Source organism: Hemiscyllium ocellatum, chromosome 45 (genome assembly GCF_020745735.1).
Source record: "Hemiscyllium ocellatum isolate sHemOce1 chromosome 45, sHemOce1.pat.X.cur, whole genome shotgun sequence".
Taxonomy (NCBI): domain Eukaryota; kingdom Metazoa; phylum Chordata; class Chondrichthyes; order Orectolobiformes; family Hemiscylliidae; genus Hemiscyllium; species Hemiscyllium ocellatum.
Window position 1 is genome coordinate 2,471,375 of NC_083445.1, and position 21,361 is coordinate 2,492,735.

The 21,361-nt window shown below is 53.4% G+C and overlaps 1 protein-coding gene across 1 annotated transcript in view; it reads right to left on the reverse strand.

Annotated features, from left to right (window-relative positions):
* Window positions 1-15,196: 15,196 nt before the first annotated feature.
* LOC132835843 (F-box/LRR-repeat protein 12-like) overlaps window positions 15,197-21,361 on the reverse strand; it is a 6,433-nt gene continuing 268 nt past the window's right edge. The window contains exons 2-3 of the mRNA XM_060854939.1: window positions 16,681-16,753; window positions 15,197-16,255 (exon numbers count right to left, since the gene is read on the reverse strand). Coding sequence (XP_060710922.1) covers window positions 15,443-16,255; window positions 16,681-16,753 — 886 coding nt within the window. The 3' untranslated portion in view covers window positions 15,197-15,442. The remainder of the gene's footprint in view (window positions 16,256-16,680; window positions 16,754-21,361) is intronic.

Consider the following 21,361-nt stretch of genomic DNA (forward strand, 5'->3'; position numbering starts at 1 on the left):
GCGCCGCCTCCTGCCCGGGAGGAGCGTCAGCGCCCGCCGCAGCCCCGCCTCCTGCCCGGGAGGAGCTGGAGGGGCCCCAGCGCCCGCCGCAGCGCCGCCTCCTGCCCGGGAGGAGCTGGAGGGTCCTCAGCGCCCGCCGCAGCGCCGCCTCCTGCCCGGGAGGAGCGTCAGCGCCCGCCGCAGCGCCGCCTAATGCCCGGGAGGAGCTGGAGGGGTCTCAGCGCCCGCCGCAGCGCCGCCTGCTGCCCGGGAGGAGCTGGAGGGGGAGGGGGATGTCTCAGCGCCACCTGCTGCCCGGGAGGAGCTGGAGGGGGGTGTCTCAGCGCCACCTGCTGCCCGGGAGGAGCTGGAGGGGGGTGTCTCAGCGCCACCTGCTGCCCGGGAGGAGCTGGAGGGGGGTGTCTCAGCGCCACCTGCTGCCCGGGAGGAGCTGGAGGGGGGTGTCTCAGCGCCACCTGCTGCCCGGGAGGAGCTGGAGGGGGGTGTCTCAGCGCCACCTGCTGTCCGGGAGGAGCTGGAGGGGGGTGTCTCAGCGCCACCTGCTGCCCGGGAGGAGCTGGAGGGGGGTGTCTCAGCGCCACCTGCTGCCCGGGAGGAGCTGGAGGGGGGTGTCTCAGCGCCACCTGCTGCCCGGGAGGAGCTGGAGGGGGGTGTCTCAGCGCCACCTGCTGCCCGGGAGGAGCTGGAGGGGGGTGTCTCAGCGCCACCTGCTGTCCGGGAGGAGCTGGAGGGGGGTGTCTCAGCGCCACCTGCTGTCCAGGAGGAGCTGGAGGGGGGTGTCTCAGCGCCACCTGCTGTCCGGGAGGAGCTGGAGGGGGGTGTCTCAGCGCCACCTGCTGTCCAGGAGGAGCTGGAGGGGGGTGTCTCAGCGCCACTTTGTGAAGTGGAGAGCATCTGCAGTCTTCACTTTTTCCCAATTCTGTGGAAGCTGCTCATTCTTGTTGTCAGTCTCAAGAACGTTCTCTGAACTGTCTCCAATTCATTTACACTCTTCCTTAAATAAGGAGACCTAAAGTGCACACAGTATTCAATAAATGGTCTCTCCAATGTCATTCTGAATAAAATTGGACAAGACCTCAATGCCTGAAATCCTGACTCAATGTGGGCGAGACCTTCCTCCAAAGAATGAATCCACCCGCAACCATCAGTCTAACACCGTCTCACTACCAGCTCCAAGATAACACAGCTCCTTATGATCAAGTATAGACGTGGACAGACACAGATTTCAGAGAAGATGGTGACAATGAACAAGGGACACCCCTAATGAGCAGTTGTCATTGAGCAGAGTCCTCACTTTATGGGCAATGCTCAGAAATAGGAAGGGTGCACTGACAATGTTGGGATGGTACTACAGGCCTCCCAACAGCGAACATGAGATAGAGGTACAGGTATTTAGAGAGATCGTAGAAAGATGTAGGAGCAACAGGGTGTTGGCGATGGGGAGATTTTAATTTTCCCAACATTGACTGGGATTCACTTCGTGTTAGAGGTCTGGATGGAGCAGAATTTGTAAGGAGCATCCAGGAGGGTTTTCTAGAGCAGTATGTAAATAGTCCAACTCAGGAAGGGGAGAAAGTGAGGACTGCAGATGCTGGAGTATCAGAGCAGAAAATGTGTTGCTGGAAAAGCGCAGCAGGTCAGGCAGCATCCAAGGAACAGGAAATTCGACGTTTCGGGCATAAGCCCTTCATCAGGAATCTCAGGAAGGGGCCATACTGGACCTGGGATTGGGGAATAAGCCCAGCCAGGTGGTTGAAATTTCAGTACGGGATTACTTTGGGAATAGTGATCACATTTCCATAAGTTTTAGAATACTCATGGACAAAGACAAGAGGTGTCCTCAAAGAAGTGTGCTAATTTCCCAATTCCTCTGCCACATCATGTATTCACAATTCCTCCGCCTCCACCGTATCTGCTCATAGGAGGACTAGTTCCACCACAGAACACACCCAGATGGCCTCCTTCTTTAGAGACCATGTGGTTGAAGATGGTCTCTAACACATCTCATCCACGTCACACAGCTCTGCCCTCAAATCCCACCCCTCCATCCGTAACAAGGACAGAACCCCCTCGGTCCTCACTTTCCACCCTACCAACCTTCGCATTAACCGCATCATCTGCCAACATTTCCCCCACCTCCAAACGGACCCCACCACCAGGGATATATTTCCCTCCCCACCCATTTCCACTTTCAGCAAAGACCATTCCCTCCGTGACTACCTGGTCAGGTCCACTCCCCCCAACAACCCATCCCCCCGTCCTGGCACCTTCCCCTGCTACCGCAGGAACTGTAAAACCTGTGCCCACACCTCCTCCCTCACCTTCATCCAAGGCCCCAAAGGAGCCTTCCACATCCATCAAAGTTTCACCCACACATCCACCAATGTCATTTATTGTATCCGTTGCTCCCAATGCGGTCTCCTCTACATTGGGGAGACTGGACATCTCCTCTCAGAGCGCTTCAGGGAACATCTCTGGGACACCCGCACCAATCACCCCATCGCCGCAGGAGATGGGGGAGATACTAAACGAGTATTTTGAATCAGTGTTTACTGTGGAAAAAGACATGGAAGATATAGAATGTGTCCATATTACAGAGGAGGAAGTCCTGGATGTCTTGAAACGCATAAATGTGGATAAATCCCCAGGACCTGATCAGGTGTATCCTAGAACTGTGTGGGAGGCTAAGGAAGTGATTGCTGGGCCCCTTGCTGAGATATTTGTATCATCAATAGACACAGGTGAGGTTTGCTAATGTGGTGCCACTGTTTAAGAAAGTGGTAAGGACAAGCTAGGGAACTATAGACTGGTGAGCCTGACTTTGGTGGTGGGCAAGTTGTTGGAGGGAATCCTGAGGGACAAGATGTACACGTATTTGGAAAGGCAAGGACTGATTAGGGATAGTCAACATGGCTTTGTGCGTGGGAAATCATGTCTCACTAACTTGATTGAGTTTTTTGAAGAAGTAACAAAGAGGATTGATGAGGGTAGAGCAGTAGACATGATCTATATGGGCTTCAGATAAGCATTCGGCAAGGTTTCCCAAGGGAGTTAGTAATGGTTAGTAATGTTAGACCTCACAGAATACAGGGAGAACTAGCCATTTGGATACAGAACTGGCTCAAAGGTAGAAGACAGAGGGTGGTGGTGGAGGGTTGTTTTTCAGTCTGGAGGCCTGTGACCAGTGAAGTGCCACAAGGATCGGTGCTGGGTCCACTAGTTTTCATCATTTTTATAAATGATTTGGCTGCGAGCATAAGAGGTATAGTTAGTAAGTTTGCAGATGACACCAAAATCGGAGGTGTAGTGGACAGTGAAGAAAGTTATCTCAGATTACAACAGGATCTGGACCAGATGGGCTGAGAAGTGGCAGATGGAGTTTAATTGAGATAAATGTGAGGTGCTGCAATTTGGGAAAGCAAATCTTAGCAGGACTTATACACTTAATGGTAAGGTCCTAGGGAGTGTTGCTGAACAAAGAGACCTTGGAGTGCAGGTTCATAGCTCCTTGAAAGTAGAGTTTCAGGTAGATAGGATAGTGAAGAAGGCGTTTGGTATGCTTTCCTTTATTGGTCAGAGTATTGAGTACAGGAGTTGGGAGGTCATGTTACAGCTGTACAGGACATTGGTTAGGCCACTGTTGGAATATTGTGTGCAATATTGGTCTCATTCCAATCGGAAAGATGTTGTGAAACTTGAAAGGGTTCAGAAAAGATTTACAAGGATGTTGCCAGGGTTGGAGGGTCTGAGCTACAGGGAGAGTCTGAACAGGCTGGGGCTGTTTTCCCTGGAGCGCCGGAGGCTGAGGGGTGACCTTATGGAGATTTACAAAATCATGAGGGGCATGGATAGGATAAATAGACAAAGTCTTTTCCCTGGGGTCAGGGAGTCCAGAACTAGAGGGCATAGGTTTAGGGTGAGAGGGGAAAGATATAAAAGAGACCTAAGGGGCAACTTTTTCACACAGAGGATGGTACGTGTATGGAATGCGCTGCCAGAGGAAGTGATGGAGGCTGGTACAATTGCAACATTTAAAAGGCATCTGGGTGGGTATTTGAATAGGAAGGGTTTGGAGGGATATGGGCCAAGTTGGACTAGATTGGGTTGGGATATCTGGTTGGCATGGACGGGTTGGACCGAAAGGTCTGTTTCCTATGACTCTAGCTAAGAAGAAAAAGGATGTGTACATAAAGTCTAGGCGACTGAAGACAGACAAAGCCTTGGAAGAAAATTGGGAATGTAGAACCAATCTGAAATGAGGAATGAAGAGGGCGAAAAAGGTCATGAGATATCCTTAATGAGCAGGGTTAAGGAAAATCCCAGAGCCTTTTATTCATATATCAGGAGCAAGAGGGTAACTAGAGAAAGGGTTGGCCCACTCAAGGACAAAGGAGGAAAAATATGTATGGAGTCAGAGAAAATGGGTGAGATTCTTTTAATGAGCACTTTGCATCAGTATTCACTGAGGAGAGGGACATGACGGATGGTGAGGTGAGGGATAGATGTTTGATTACTCTAGGTCAAGTCAGCATAAGGAGGGAGGAAGTGTTGGGTATTCTAAAAGGCATTAAGCTGGACAAGTCCCCAGGTGTGGATGGGATTTATCCCAGGTTATTGAGGGAAGTGAGAGAGGAAATAGCTGGGACCTTAACAGATATCTTTGCATCATCCTTGAACACGGGTGAGGTGCCGGAGGACTGGAGAATTGCTAATGTTGTCCCCTTGTTTAAGAAAGGTAGCAGTGATAATCCAGGTAATTATAGACTGGTGAGCCTGACGTCAGTGATAGGGAAGCTGCTGGAGAAGATACTGAGGGATAGGATGTATACCCATTTGGAATAAAATGGGCTTATCAGTGTTTTATGTTTTACAGCATGGTTTTATGTAGAGAAGGTCATATCTTACAAATCTAATCAAATTATTTGAGGAAGTGACAAAATTGATTGATGAGGGAAGGGATGTAGATGTCATATACATGGACATTAGTATGGCATTTGATAAGGTTCCTCATGGTAAGCTGATGGAGAAAGTGAAGTCACATGGGGTCCAGGGTATACTAGCGAGATGGACAGAGAACTGACTGGGCAATAGAGACAGAGAGTAGTAGTGGAAGGGTGTTTTTCAAAATGGAAACCTGTGGCCAGTGGTGTCCAACAGGGATCGGTGCTGGGACCAAACTGTCATTTGTGATATACATAAATGGTCTGGAGGAAGGTATAGGTTGCCTCATTAGCAAGTTTGCAAATGACACTAAGATTAGGGTAGCAGATAGGGAAGGGGACTGTCAGAGAATACAATAGAATATCGATAGATTGGAGAGTTGGACAGAGAACTAGCAGATGGAGTTCAATCTGGGCAAATGCGAGGTGATGCATTTTGGAAGATCTAATTCAAGAGCGAACTACACAGTAAATGAAAAAATCCTGGGGAAAACTGATGTACAGAGAGATCTGGGAGTTCGGGTCCATTGTACCCTGAAGGTGGTGACGCAGGTCAGTAGAGTGGTCAAGAAGGCATATGGCATACTTTCCTTCATCAGACGGGGCATTGAGTACAAGAGTTGGCAGGTCATGTTATAGGGGTATAGGAATTTGGGTCAGCCACATTTGGAATACAGCACACAGTTCTGGTCGCCACATTACCAAAAGGGTGTGGATGCTTTGGAGAGGGTGCTGAGGAGGTTCACCAGGATGTTGCCTGGTATGGAAGGTGCTAGCGATGAAGAGAGGTTGAGTAGATTAGGATTATTTTCATTGGAAAGAAAAAGTTTGAGGGGAAACCTGATTGAGGTTGACAAAATCATGAGCGGGACAGACAGGGTGGATAGCAAGAAGCTTTTTTCCCTCAGAGTGTGGGACTGAATTACTAGGGGTCAGGAGTTCAAAGTGAGAGGGGATAACGTTTAGGGGAGATATGTGTGGGAAGTTCTTTCTGCAGACGGTGGTGGGTGCCTGGAATGCATTACCAACGGAGGTGGTAGAGGCGGGAACGAGGTGTCATTTAAGATGCATCTAGACAGATACATGAATGGGCAGGGGGCAGAGGGATACAAACCCTTAGAAAATAGGTGACAGGTTTAAATAGAAAATCTGGATTGGCACAGGCTTGGAGGGCCGAAGGGCCTGTTCCTGTGCTGTAATGTTCTTTGTTCTATCCCCGAGTGCTTAACAATCCCATTCTAAACAGTTGGCATGAGGTTCCCCAATCAGGGTCAAACCAATTTCGAAGATCCCCTTTGCCCTGGACTGAGACTATCCCAGGTTGGATCAACAGCAGATGTCACGCTCACCCAGCACAACACAGGGTTCAACATGGACAGCCCAACACAGTCTAGAGATCAGAGCCAGACCCCTTGGCTGCTCAGTTACACTAATGGGCCTTGAAAGAATGTAGTTAAATGGCGTGGTAAGAGGTTGTGCTGGGCAGGTCTTTGCTTTCACAGGTCCTTCAGAAGGTCACATGCAGATGGATCCTTGAACGTAGACCAGTCCAGGAACAGGCCCTTTAGTTCACCATGTGTGCACTGACCATGATGCCTTTCTAAACTAATCTCATCAGACTGCGTATGGTCCGTATCCCTCTATTCCCTGTTGAGAGGGTGGTGCTGGAAAAGCACAGCAGGTTAGGCAGCATCCGAGGAACAGGAGAGTGGACATTTCAGGCATAAGCCCTTCATCAGGAATGAAGGGTCCTGGGACACTAACGTTCCACCATCACCCCTGCCTGCACCTACTACCATCTTCCCAGCTATCTTCCCCCCAGACCTACACCCCTTCCTATTTATCTCTCAGTCAACTTCTCTTCCCCCGCCTCTCCCCACATTCCTGATGAAGGGCTTATGTCCGAAACGTTGATTCTCCTGCTCCTCGGATGCTGCCTAACCTGCTGCGCTTTTCCAGCAACACACTCTCAACTCTGATCGCCAGATCTGCAACCCTCACTTTCTCCTCCCTCTATTCCCTGCCTCTTCATGTGTCTCAATACTTCTTAAACATGGCGATTGTATCTGCTTGTACCACCTCTCTGCAGCACTACGTTCTCGGTGCCTATCACCCTCTGTGTAAAAAATCCTTGCCTCACACATCTCCTTTAAACTTTTCCCCTCTCACCTTAAATTTATGCCCCTTTAGTGTTTTACATTTCCACTCTGGGACTATCCACCCTATCCACATCTCCCATAATTTTATAAACTTCTATCAGGTCGTCCCTCAGCCTCTGATGCTCTAACGAAAACAATCCAAGTTTGTCCAATCTCTCCAATCCACTCCAATCCAAACAACACCTCAGTAAACCTCTGTCACACCCCCTCCAAAGCCTCCACATACTTCCTATAATGTGGTGACCAGAATTGCACACAATATTCCAGCTGCAGCCGAACTAAAGTTTTATACATCTGCAACATGACTTGACTTTTATACTCAATGCCCTGACCAATGAAGGCAAGCAGACCGTACACCTCCTTTATCACCTTATCCACTTGTGTTGCCACTTTCAGGGAGCTATGGACTTGCACCCTCAGATTTCTCTGTATATCAATGCTCCTAAGGGTCCTCCATTTACTGATGTGAAATACTGATTAAGGATCTAACCCACTTTCTATCATTCCATGCATAAATTCCCTCCTTTGTCCTTGATTGGATCTACCATTTCTCTAGCTACCCTCTTGTTCCCTATGTACATATAAAATGCTTTGGGATTCTCCTTAACCTGACTTGCCAAAGACATTTTATGGCCCTTTTAGCCATCTTAATCTCTCGTTTAAATTCTTTTCTGCTTCCTTTATATTGCTGGAGGGCCCTGTCTGATTTCAGCTTGCTCATTCTTCCAAATGCTCCCTTTTTGGTTTTTGACAACACTTCCAATATCGCTGTCACCTGGGCTTTCTCAGTCTTGCCATCCTTAGCTTTCATCCTCACAGGAATATGCTGGGCCTGAAATCCGATCGAGTGACCTTTAAAGGACTTTCACATCGTCACCTGCCTAATCCTTTTGTAATTAACCATCCTTGAATTTAAGGCTTCTTTTTCCAAAGACCAGCCTTTTCCTGTTGGAAACTCATAACTAACCCTAATCCTGACTATCCTAAAATGGTTTTCCAAAATGCTCCCCCAGTGAAACTGTGGTCACTGGACCAGGCTCATTCCCCAGTACAAGGTCCAGTACGGCCCTTTCCTTCATTGAGTTTATTGTCAATAGAAACACTAACAAAGAATGGTGAAAGTTAACCTCAATATCCAAAGAAGTGTTTTATAACCTGTCTGGCCTGGGAGAGCAGTGGGACATTGTCCTGTGGCCATATGTTACGATGGATATTGTCAAATGTGTAACTTCACTGCAGTCTCTGAGGTGCAGAACTAAGGATGGACCAAGTCTGAATTCACAAATTAAAATACCTTCGGTTGCTGTGTAGCTTTCAGTAGTGGAGTGGATAGAGAATCACACAGCCTTCCCCTCCACTAATCCAGCTCACTGACACCAGGTCCTTCCCAGGACAACAACAGCTTTGTCCTGTCTCTCTTTAGCCCTAAAATATTTCCGTATTTCTCGGGAAAAGTACAAACCTAAAAGGAACATTACTATGCCCAGTACTGCAGTGACACTGACAGTGACAGCCTGCATTGTGTGTCCACATCTCTACACCGATCTCAAACCCACAAGGCTGTCACTCAGAAAGGAAGTTCAACACTGAACTTCTACCTCAAGAGAAGCAAAAAAAGCATGTGCAATCTCTGAGCAGACGAGGGCTCCTAATTCTGCAGATTCCCAGATCTCAAAGCGTTGCTGCTTCCCAAAGAAAATGTTTGGCATGTTGAACTGTGCAATGAGGAAAACAAACCCTGGGCAGAAATTACCACAGGTCCAGCTGTGGTTCTGGCTCACTGGACATGCAGCTGCTGCTCGGACCCAAACCACCCGCTTCTTTCCACATGATTGGCAGGTTATTGTGTAGGAAACGTTCGTTGGCAGGTGGGCTAACACCGAACCTTATCAGCTGTGTCACTTCTCAGTCGGCAGCAGCTACCTTCTGATCTGACACATTACCACATAATGCAGGCAGAGAGTGTGAGAGCGAGAGATAACTGCTGCTGATTTACCCTGAGTGTCACCACACCTCGAGGGGAGAGGTTGAGAAGAGAGCCCTTTGTGGTGGTAACCTTTGGAATTGAACCCACACAGTTGGCATCACATCACCAGCCATCCAGCCAACTGAGCTAACCCACCCTAACAGTGTCGGAGCAGCTGCATCTGACCTCTATGAAAAAGCTAAATGGTCTCCAGGAACTTGCAGTGCCCAATCCAAGACAATCCATTGCTTCCTAAACTCAGGAAGTTGTGTGTGGTGAGAGCAGTTGTAGAACACTGGGATATCAGAGTAGGCAGAGGATGAGCACTGATGGTGTAACAGTAACAACACTTTCAGGAATAAAGTCAAAAACGAAAGGGCACACCAAATGATTTCCACCCATGTGCGGCTACCCTTCCTATCCATGTGGGAATGTGGATGGAACAATGCGTTCTTGCTGTGGTTTCAAGCAAAGTGAGTGGCCTCCTTTATGACTTTTCAAAAACAAACAAAAACATGAAATCTGATCCCGAAACAAGAGGGAAAGCCCCCAGAGACTCAATTAAAATGGAATCAGAATTCAGTCCCAGTAATCCATTGGCCTTAACTCAAACATCGACAGAATGTCAGAGCATCATTCTCAAACTCAGTAAAGCCAGGAGAAGTTGGATTTGGTAATTCCCTGTCGTTAGGGCAGTGGGTTATATGAAAAAAACTTAAATAAAATCTAAACAAAGGGATGGTATCAACAGATTTTTATTTCTCCTCGAATTACCAGAACAGAATACAACTGTATAAGCCAATCAAAAATAACAGCAACCAGTTACTGTCCAAACAACCATCACAAGATTCAAGTGCTTCCTAAATGCAGCAAAACAGGAACTGCACCTTCTTAATACTGAGAACGTGGCTGTTTGTAAAGAGAAGCATCAATTAAAATTATAACATTGAGACAACTGCACCCGGGAAATACTCCTAAAATAGGAGACGGTTTAATTTATACTTTACTCATATTTTGTTGGTTTTTGTTTTGTTTCTAATTTGTGCTTGGCTTTATTACTCCGTTCAAAGTGGTCTGTTTGGTCATTTTGTTTTGTTCTCATTTATTTGTACTGAGGGCACTGCTATTGTGTGCCTTCCTGATGAAGGGCTTTTGCCCGAAATGTCGATTTTCCTGCTTCTCGGATGCTGCCCAACCAGCTGTGCTTTTCCAGCACCACTCTAATCTTGACTGCTATTGTGTGTAGTCTGATTGCGAGGTGAGGGAAGGACATGAAACAAGGATCCATGGAGCAGATGCAGAGCGAGAATCGAAGCACAAAACTTCAGTCTGTTCAGCGTGTTGTCAGCCAGGCAGGCAATCAAGTCCTCTCCAGGCAGAGAGTGGGCAAACGGTGTCCCACCACATCAAACGCAATGGGAAGGTGAGAGTGCAGAAAGTAGGAAACTGCAGCATGCTGGGATTGTGACAAACCAGGAGAGTCCCTACAACATGCCTGACACAGTGTTTACACGTCAGTGCAAGGTGCTGATATACCACACAGGAACATTGCCTGGTCTGAATCAATTTGACAAACGACCAGACATTTGGTTCAATAAGTGATCATAAGAAATGAAGGAAATACAATAAGAAATAAAGCCAGTTGGATAAGTCCATGACTGGGAAAAGTTTGGAGGTATATGGGCCAGGAGCAGGCAGGTGGGACTAGGGTCAGCATGGACTGGGTGGGACTGAAGGCTCTGTTTCAGTGCTGGATGACTATATAAACAACACCCCCCACCCCCTCCAATACCTCGATTAAGCTAGTTCTGCCATTCACTAAGATTGTGACTGATCGAAGTGTGGCTTTAAACCCACTTTCCTGCCTGCATCCCTCTAACTTGTTGTGGATCAAAAAAAGGGGGTCTTGCCTATATTTGTTCCACTGCTTTTTGGGACCCTCAGACAGAAGCAATTCCAGCTCATCTTGATCTGAAATGAGGGGCGACTTCGTTTTTAAAAACGGTCTCCCCTAGTTCCAGACTGTCTCACGAGGGGAAACAGCCTCTCAGCATCCACGCTGCTCGCACACCCTCTCAAAATCGCACTGTTTCAAATCTGATTCTTTTAAACTCCAATGAGGAGAGGCCCGACCTTTCCTCCTCACCATTTGTCCCAGGAACCAACCAAATGGAGCTTCTCTGAACTTCCTGCAGTCAGGTGTAGCCCTCCTTACGGAGAGCAACATCATATACAATATCTCAGGTGAAGTCTCACTAACCCCCTCGACAGCTGCAGTGAGTGCCCAATCCCAGTCACGGCACAGCCCAACGCGGTTGAGTTTTATGGAATGCCTAAATGGGAAATGTCAGGGCTTATGATGGAATTCCAGAGCTTAGGAATTTGGCAGCGGAAAGCAGGGGCTCTCCATTGACTCCAGTCATTAAAATGGAGTATGCGAGAAGCTAAGATTGGAGGAAGGTTTGTAAGGGCTGCAGGAGGTTAGTGGGAGGGAAAACAAGGATAAAATGTTTTCGGTTGAGTGTTTGTTTGGAGAGTGAATGAGCACACAGGAGTGAGAGCTGGCGAGGGTTTGGTGTGGATTTGGTCGCAGGCAGCTGATTTCAGGGTGAGGGTGAAAGGTAAACCTGAGAACACTGGAGTAATCAAACTGAAAGTGAACAGAGTTGTGAATGAGGGGGTTCAGAGGTGGGGGAACTGAGGGAGCTGGTGTTGTGCTCACTATCAAACAGTGCGATAAAGACGGTGAAGGATCGGGCTCAGCTTGTGACTGCTGCCAAGACAAGTACCTGAGGTATCAAAGAGGGGAAACGGGTTGAGAAAGAGCAGGTGCTCAGACCCAATGTGCCCTTGTGAGCTGCAAGGAGGCTCAGTGTGGGGCTCTGGAGGACATACTGATCTTCCCGACAGGAAAATGAGAGGAATGTTTGGTGCTGGGGGCAGCCTGTGGGTGAGAAACAAGAGGAGCCAAGAATTGATCCTCAAAGAGGAATCCATGTAACGGTGTGCTAGCCAGAAGAGTGCCATCGCAGGTGACCCCCAGGCTCTGACTGGGTATATAAACATCACACAGTACTGAGCCATGGCCAATATCCACAGAGTTATTGGGAAGATAGAGTCACGGTGTGGGATCAGTGTCACAGGATGGTCACATTACCAACGCTGACCAATGTGATTGATTCAAAGCAGCAATGTTTAAATAGTTGCAGGATCATCACTGCCCAATGAGTTTTATCACAAGGGACATCAATTTATTTAAATACATGAAAGAGATATGAATTATTACAAATGATAAAGTTTATTTTGAATAACAATGAAACAGCTGCCAAATAAAACAACTTTGCTTAATGGTATAACAATTACCGAGAAGTTTAAATATTGTTCAAAAGGCTGCCAAGACATGGTCATGTAAACCACTGACAAAGCTGCAGGTCATGCAGCGGACCCTGCGGTGGAACCAAACACTGTGTGGGCCGTGCTGGATCCCACTGTGGAACCAAACACTGTGTGGGCCGTGCTGGATCCCAATGTGGAACCAAACACTGTGTGGGCCGTGCTGGATCCCACTGTGGCAAAGTGCAGGAGACTCAATCAGAAAGACTCGGGAATTACCGCAGCTTCACCGACCAGATTCTTCCAGCTCAACAGGAGAGACTGGGACCCCCTCCACCAACAATACCCAGGAACGGCCCCTCTCGGAGCCAGCCTTCCTGACTGGACAGTGCGCACACTGAGCCCTGACCAAACCCAGCCTCAATCGGCCAGGGCAGAAACTCAGGACGGTCACTAACACACAGCCCTCCCAATGGGGGAGGGGGAAGCGGGGGGGGGTAGGGGGTGGGTGAGGTTAAGGGACGAGCAGGTGAGGGGGCAAAGGTGGTGGTGGTGGGGGAAACGAGGGCGAGGGAAGGCAAAGGCCCGGGGGGAGGGGGGGGGGGTGTAGGGGGAGTGAGGGGTGGGTACAGGGGTGTGAGGTGGGGGGTGTGTGGAGTGAGGGGTGGGGGATGGGGATGTGGGGAGTGAGAGGTGGGTGATGGGGGTGTGGGGAGTGAGGGGTGGGTGATGGGGGTGTGGGGAGTGAGGGTTTGTGGGGAGTGGGGGTGTGTGGGGAGTGGGGGGGTGTGTGGGGGGAGTTGGGGGTGTGTGTGTGGGGAGTTGGGGGGGTGTGTGTGGGGAGTTGGGGGGTGTGTGTGTAGGGAGTGGGGGGGGGTGTGGGGAGTGGGGGGGGGGGGTGTGGGGAGTGGGGGGGGTGTGGGGAGTGGGGGGGGGTGGGGGGGTGGGGTGTGGGGGGGGGTGTGGGAGTGGGGGGGGGTGTGGGGAGTGGGGGGGGTGTGGGGAGTGGGGGGGGTGTGGGGAGTGTGGGGAGTGTGGGGAGTGGGGGGGGTGTGGGGAGTGGGGGGGGTGTGGGGAGTGGGGGGGGTGTGGGGGGGGGGGGGGGGTGGGGGGGGGGGGGGGTGTGGGGGGGGGGGGGGGTGTGGGGGGGGGGGGGGGTGTGGGGGGGGGGGGGGGTGTGGGGGGGGGGGGGGGTGTGGGGGGGGGGGGGGGGTGGGTGGGGGGGGGGGGGGGTGGGGGGGGGGGGTGGGGGGGGGGGGTGGGGGGGGGGGGGGTGTGGGGGGGGGGGGGGGGGTGTGGGGGGGTGTGGGGTGTGGGGGGGGGGGGGGGGGGGTGGGGGGGGGGGGGGGGTGTGGGGGGGGGGGGGGGTGTGGGGGGGGGGGGGGGGGGGGGGGGGGGGGGGGGGGGGGGGGGGGGGGGGGGGGGGGGGGGGGGGGGGGGGGGGGGGGGGGGGGGGGGGGGGGGGGGGGGGGGGGGGGGGGGGGGGGGGGGGCGGGGGGGGGGGGGGGGGGGGGGGGGGGGGGGGGGGGGGGGGGGGGGGGGGGGGGGGGGGGGGGGGGGGGGGGGGGGGGGGGGGGGGGGGGGGGGGCGGGGGGGGGGGGGGGGGGGGGGGGGGGGGGGGGGGGGGGGGGGGGGGGGGGGGGGGGGGGGGGGGGGGGGGGGGGGGGGGGGGGGGGGGGGGGGGGGGGGGGGGGGGGGGGGGGGGGGGGGGGGGGGGGGGGGGGGGGGGGGGGGGGGGGCGGGGGGGGGGGGGGGGGGGGGGGGGGGGGGCGGGGGGGGGGGGGGGGGGGGGGGGGGGGGGGGGGGGGGGGGGGGGGGGGGGGGGGGGGGGGGGGGGGGGGGGGGGGGCGGGGGGGGGGGGGGGGGCGGGGGGGGGGGGGGGGGGGCGGGGGGGGGGGGGGGGCGGGGGGGGCGGGGGGGGGGGGGCGGGGGGGGGGGGCGGGGGGGGGGGGGGGGGGGGGGGGGGGGGGGGGGGCGGGGGGGGGGGGGGGGCGGGGGGGGGGGGGGGGGGGGGGGGGGGGGGGGGGGGGGGGCGGGGGGGGGGGGGGGGGGGCGGGGGGGGGGGGGGGGGGGGGGGGGGGGGGGGGGGGGGGGGGGGGGGCGGGGGGGGGGGGGGGGGGGGGGGGGGGGGGGGGGCGGGGGGGGGGGGGGGGGGGGCGGGGGGGGGGGGGGGGGCGGGGGGGGGGGGGGGGGGCGGGGGCGGGGGGGGGGGGCGGGGGGGGGGGGGGGGGGCGGGGGGGGGGGGGGGGGCGGGGGGGGGGGGGGGGGGGGGGGGGGGCGGGGGGGGGGGGGGGGGGCGGGGGGGGGGGGGGGGCGGGGGGGGGGGGGGGGGGGGGCGGGGGGGGGGGGGGGGCGGGGGGGGGGGGGGGGGCGGGGGGGGGGGGGGGGGCGGGGGGGGGGGGGGGCGGGGGGGGGGGGGCGGGGGGGGGGGCGGGGGGGGGGGCGGGGGGGGGGGCGGGGGGGAGTGGGGGCGGGTGTGGTGAGTGGGGGGGGTGTGGGGAGTGGGCGGGTGTGGGGAGTGGGGCGGGTGTGGGGAGTGGGGCGGGTGTGGGGAGTGGGGCGGGTGTGGGGAGTGGGGGGGTGGGGGGGAGTGGGGCGGGTGTGGGGAGTGAGGGCGGGTGTGGGGAGTGGGGGCGGGTGTGGGGAGTGGGGCGGGTGTGGGGAGTGGGGCGGGTGTGGGGAGTGGGGCGGGTGTGGGGAGTGGGGGCGGGTGTGGGGAGTGGGGCGGGTGTGGGGAGTGGGGCGGGTGTGGGGAGTGGGGCGGGTGTGGGGAGTGGGGGGGGTGTGGGAGTGGGGGTGTGGGGGAGTGAGGGGTGAGTAATGTGGAGGGGTGGACGAGGGGGATGGGTCCCACAGACAGAAGGAAACCTCCAGCTGATTGAGTGACAAGGCTCCGTGGTGCAGACGAACAGATGAATCAGTGCAGACTAAAGGCACAAACAGAATGGCCCAATCTGTACTGTCAGAAAGCACCCCTCACCCCTCACCCCCCCACCACAAAGCCTAAATAACCAGTACCACCAGAAGGCGTGCGAGCAGTCCCGTTAAAATTTCGGCACTGCACCGTTGTCGGGGAAATGGTTGGTGACGGTGCAGTTGGGTAAACTCTGACGGATTCTCTGCAGCTCTCCCTCAGCGTACGGGTTACCGCTCAGGTTGAGCTTGGTGAGGGACGGCAGGCCAGTGCAGACAGACAGAAGCTTCTCCACCGTAATCTGGTCACAATACTCAAAGCACAGGGACTGCAGGGACCTCAGGCCCCCAAGGCAGCTCAGGCCAGCATCAGTCATGGAGCACAGGTTGGTCAGGTCCAAGCTGCGGAGTTGTGTCAGGTGCTGGGCAATGTGCCGCAGTGAGGTGTCCGAGATGTTGCATCCGTGCAGCTTGAGGTGGACGAGCTCCGTGAGCGATTCAGCTGCTTTCTCGATGCCGGAGTCGGTCACCCTGTACGTGCCGGACAGGATCAGCACCTTCAGGGCTGTGCGGGACGCTAGGTTCTGCAGGTGCTGGTCTGAGAAGTTTGGCACATTGTCCACCTCCAGGTTCCTGATACACGGAGCAGCGCGACTCCCGTGAGACACTGCAGCCACTCGGAACCAATGCAAGGGAATCTCACAGTGGGTCAGCTCCAGACTCAGCAGCGATGGAGGAAGACACTCATAACTGATACCTCGCAGGTTCATCTCAATCAGCCGGAGTTCACTCAGGTTAGGACAGCGTTTACCAATCTCCAACAGTAAGGCTTCAGTCAGGGACTCGTGCTTCTTAACTGAATGAAGGACACCTTTAACCCTCAGCGTCCTCAGGGTGCCACCGAGGTAATGCCTGACCAGGTGCCAGAGTATCCGTGAGTTCACCTGAAATAGCAGCATCGAAACGTTAGAGATTCACACTTTCAGGATAAACCACAACTTAGGCACTTTCCGAGATTTCAGGGCGAGAATTCCGAGCTACTACAATCAACACATTCCCAAAGTTTGCACGTTTGGGGACCATGACCCTTTTCTGTAAGTCAGGGAGAGGAGAGGATATTCGTCTGGCCACAGAGTCCCGAGCAATGGGGTTACAACATTACAATCTGCCCGGGATTGGATCTGGGAAGATTCTCACAGGGTGGGTAGTGGGAGAAAAGCTGTATTTTTAATATCGATGCTGTTCGCACAGACTGAAGTTTTCACATTCCCTCTGTGGCTTGCACCAGAGGCTTTACAAACATTAGTCTCTTGAGGTGGAAGGATCCGACTATTGGAAATCTTTCAGAGAAATATTCACTGTTCCTTACCTTATATGGGGTTAAATTAACATCTTTCCAGAGGCCTTTGTCATAAGCTAATCTTCTCCACCTTTTGCAGACTCTGTGGAAGTAGAGAAGATGAAAGTGTTAGCTGAAGGAGGGATTTCCGTACTGCTCCCCTTACTGTGTTCCTCTCAAGGCCCTAGCACCTGTAGCACCATCCCAGGAGAGAAGTCTCCAACACGCAGAGCTCCAGCTGAGAGACCACACACTCAGCAGGAACACTCAGGTTCCACTCTGTCCATTTGGCTCGTCTGTCAGGTGAGAGATGGCCTGGGCTCCAGGTGCACTGATAACACTTAACCCGAACCATTCCCACTTACTGTCAGCATCCACAGCTCACACATTTCAAACTCCTCACCAATATGCGGAGTACGTTTCTGGGTTGTGAGCGATGAGGAAGAAGCTATAAGTTATAGAAGCATTGAATACGATCCTTCAGTGTGGAAACAGGCCATTTGGCCCTTCAAGTCCACACTGACCCTATGAAGAGCATCCCACCCAGACCACCTCACGGCTGTATCCCTATAACCCTGCATTTCCCATGGCTAACCACCGAGCCTGCACATTCCAGGACTGTGGGAGGAAACCCATAGACACTGAGAGAATGTACAAGCTCCACACAGAGTCACCCGAGGCTGGAATCAAACCCTGGTCCCTGGTGCTGTGAGGCAGCAGTGCTAACACTGAGCCACTGTACTACCCTCAACATTGACTCTGGATCCCATGAAGTCTCATGGTTTCAGGTTTAACATGAGCAAGGAAACCTCCTACTGATTACCACGTACTGTCCTCCCTCAGCTGATGAATCAATACTCCTCCATGTTGAATATCACTCAGAGGAAGCACTGAGGATGGCAAGGGCACACAATGTACTCTGGATGAGGGGATTTCAATGTTCCCCACCAAGTGTGGAGCAGCAGCAGTACTATTGATCGAGCTGGTCGGGTCCTAAAGGACATAGCTGCTCGACTGGGTCTGCAGCAGGTGCTGAGGGAACCAACAAGAGGGAAAAAATTACTTGACATCATCCTTATCAAACTGCCAGCTGCAGGTACATCTGTCCATGACAGTATCAGTAAGAGTGACCACTGTACTGTCCTTGTGGAGACAGTCCCACCCTCACATTGAGAATGTTGTGTGGCACTATCACCGTGCTAAATGGGACAGATTTCCATCAGATCTAGTCACCCAAGTCTGGGCACCCACCAGGCTCTGTGGGCCATCAATAGCATCAGAATTATACTCCAACACAATCTGTAACCTCATGGCCCGGCATATCCCCCACTCAACCATTACCGTCAAGCCAGGGGGGTCAACCCTGGTTCAATGGAGAGTGCAGGAGGACATGCCAGGAGCAGTACCAGGCAGACCTGAAGATGAGATGCCACACAGAACTACTTGCATGCCAAGCAGTGTAAGCAGCAAGTGATAGACAGGGTTAGGTGATCCCACAACCAACAGATCAGGTCTAAGCTCTGCAGTGCTGCCACACCCAATGACAAATGGAGGTGGACAATTAAACAGCTCACAGGAGGAGGAGGCTCCACACAGACCCCCATCCTCAGTGATGGAGGAGCCCAGCACATCAGGCCAGAAGATAAGGCTGAAACTTTCCCAGCAAGCTTCAGCCAGAGGTGCCGGGTGGATGATCCACCTCAGCCTCCTCCAGTGGCCCCGAGCGTTACAGGTACCAGTCTGGAGCCAATTTGATTCACTCCACGTGATATCAAGAAATGCTTGGAGACACTGGGTACTGCAAAGGCAATGGGCCCTGACAACATTCCAGCAATAGTACTGAAGATCTGTGCTCCAGAACCTGCCTCTCCCCTAGCCTGGATGTTTCAGTACAGTTACAGCCCTGTTCCAACAATGTGAAGAATTGCCCAGGTATGACCTGTGTACAAACAGCAGGACAAATCCAACCCGGCCAGTTACTGCCCCATCAGTCTACTCTCGATCATCAGTAAAATGATGGAGGGTGTCATCGACTGTGCTATCGAGCAGCACCTACTCAGCAGGTATCTGGGGGCAAACTCTCCACTGGTTGGACTCATCTGATTCATAAGGACCTTAGAACGAAGAGCAGGAGGAGAGCATCTGGCCCTTCCAGCCCGCTCTGCCATTCAATACAATCATGGCTGATCCTTTCATGGCCTCCACCTACTCTCACCATAACCCTTCATTCCTTCATTGTTTGAAACGTTATCTATCTTAGCTCGAAAAACATTTACTGAGGAAACCTCAACTACTTCCCTGGGCAGGGAATTCCACAGATTCACAACCCTCTGGGTGAAGATGTTCCTTCTCAATTCAGTCCTAGATTTGCTCCCTCCTCATTTTGAGGTGATGCCCTTTTGCCCTAGTTACACCTGCCAGTGGGAATATCCTCTCTACCTCGATCTTATCCATTCCCTTCATAATTTCAGGTTTCTATAAGCTCCCCCTCCCCCGCCATTCTTCCAAATTCCAATGAATACCATGTCAATCTACTCAGAATTCCCCCCCCCCCAATAAGCCAACCCCTGAACTCTGGAAGGTGGTTGTGGTCACTGGAGTTCATTTCTGCAGGAGTCCCTCAGGGCAGTGACCAAGGCCCACCTGGCTTCAGCTGCTTCATCAATGACCATCTCTCTGTCACCAGCTCTGAAGTGGGGGTGTTCAGCAATGATTGCACAGTCTTCAGCATCATTCACCACTCCTCAGATACTGAAGCCAGTCCACATTCAAATGCAACAAGATCTGGACAATATCCAGGCTTGGGCTGACAATTAGCAAGTAACATTCATGCCACACAAATGTCAGGCTATGAGCATTACCATTAAGAGACACCCCTTGACATTCAATGGTATTACTATCAGTGAATCCCCTATTATCAGTATCCTGGGGGTCACCATTGATCAGAAACTCAACTGTACGCACCACATAGACACAATGGCTACAAGAACAGGTCAGAGGCTAGGAATACTGTGGCAAGTAACTCACCTCCTGACTCCCCAAGCCTGTCCACTATCTACAAGGCACAAGTCAGGAGTGTGATGGATCCCCCCACTTGCCTGGATGCAGAAGCTTGACACCATCCAGGACAAAGCAGCCCACTTGATTGGCATCACATCCTCAAACATTCACTCCCTCCACTACCGATGCTCAGTAACAGCAGTGTGTAGCATCTATAAAATGTACTGCAGAAATTCACCAAAGATCAGACAGCACCTTCCAAACCCAGGACCATTTCCATCTGGAAGGACAAGGGCAGTAGATCCATGGGAACACCACCACCTTCAAGTTCCTCTCCAAGCTACTCACCATCCTGACGCGGAAATGTAACGCCACTCCTTCAGTGTTGCTGGGATAAAATCCTGAATTCTTCCCCTAAGGACATTGTGGGTCTACCCACAGCAGGTGGACTGCAGCGGTTCAAGAAGGCAGCTCACCCCCCACCTTTTCAAGGGGCAACTAGGGACAGGCAATAAATGCTGGGCCCAGCCGGTGCCACCAATATCTTATGATTAAATAAAAATCAGAAAGTGGGACTTGTGTCGGCCATCACATATGTTTGGCAGTATAATATCTATGGTCTGAACAGTCTCTCTGTATGATTCTTTTGACAACATAGCTGAAAATGTGTTGCTGGAAAAGCGCAGCAGGTCAGGCAGCATCCAAGGAACAGGAGATTCGACGTTTCGGGTATAAGCCCTTCATCAGGAATGCTGCCTGACCTGCTGTGCTTTTCCAGCAACACATTTTCAGCTCCGATCTCCAGCATCTGCAGTCCTCACTTTCTCCTTCCTTTGACAACATCCCAGCATCAGCTGACACCACAGACTGCGGACAAACAGCTACATCTAACTACATAACGCTTACTGGGCTTTGCAAAAGATTCAGAACTGTTGTGGACAAAGTCCTAATTAGGAAATGATCCAGTGATAGAATAGAACATAGAACATAGAAGGATACAGCGCAGTACAGGCCCTTCGGCCCTCGATGTTGCGCCGACCGAATCCTACCTAACCTATACTAGCCCAATAACTTCCAAATGCCTATCCAATGCCTGCTTAAATGACCATAAAGAAGGAGAGTTCACCACTGATACGGGCAGGGCATTCCATGAACTCACAACCCGCTGTGTGAAGAATCTACCCCTAACATCTGTCCTATACCTACCACCCTTAATTTAAAGCTATGTCCCCTAGTAACACCTGACTCCATTAGCGGTGATGTTTTGTTTGGAGGTGGTGGGGGACAGGGCAGGAGAGTGGGGGTCAAAGCTGGAATCCTGTCCAGTGCCCCTTTGTCTCCAGTACAGACCCCTGAGAGCTACAGACACAGGGTGTAAGGAAGCCCCAGTGTGTACAAGGACATGCTCTGTCTCACCCTCCTGTCAGCCCTGTCCCTCCCTCCCTCCCTCTCTCTCTGTCTGTCCACCCCCCCCACAGTCTGTGTCTGTCAGGAGGGAGGTGGGGGGGAGGGGAGAGAAATGAGGCAGAGGGAGCCTCAGGCATTGGCAGGGATGGGGAAGGTAGAGAGTGTGACAACAGAGACGGGGGGGGGGGGGGGGAAAGAGACAGGGGGGGAAAGAGACAGGGGGGGGGAAGAGACAGGGGGGGGGAAGAGACGGGGGGGGAAGAGACGGGGGGGAAGAGACAGGGGGGGAGGGGGAAGAGACAGG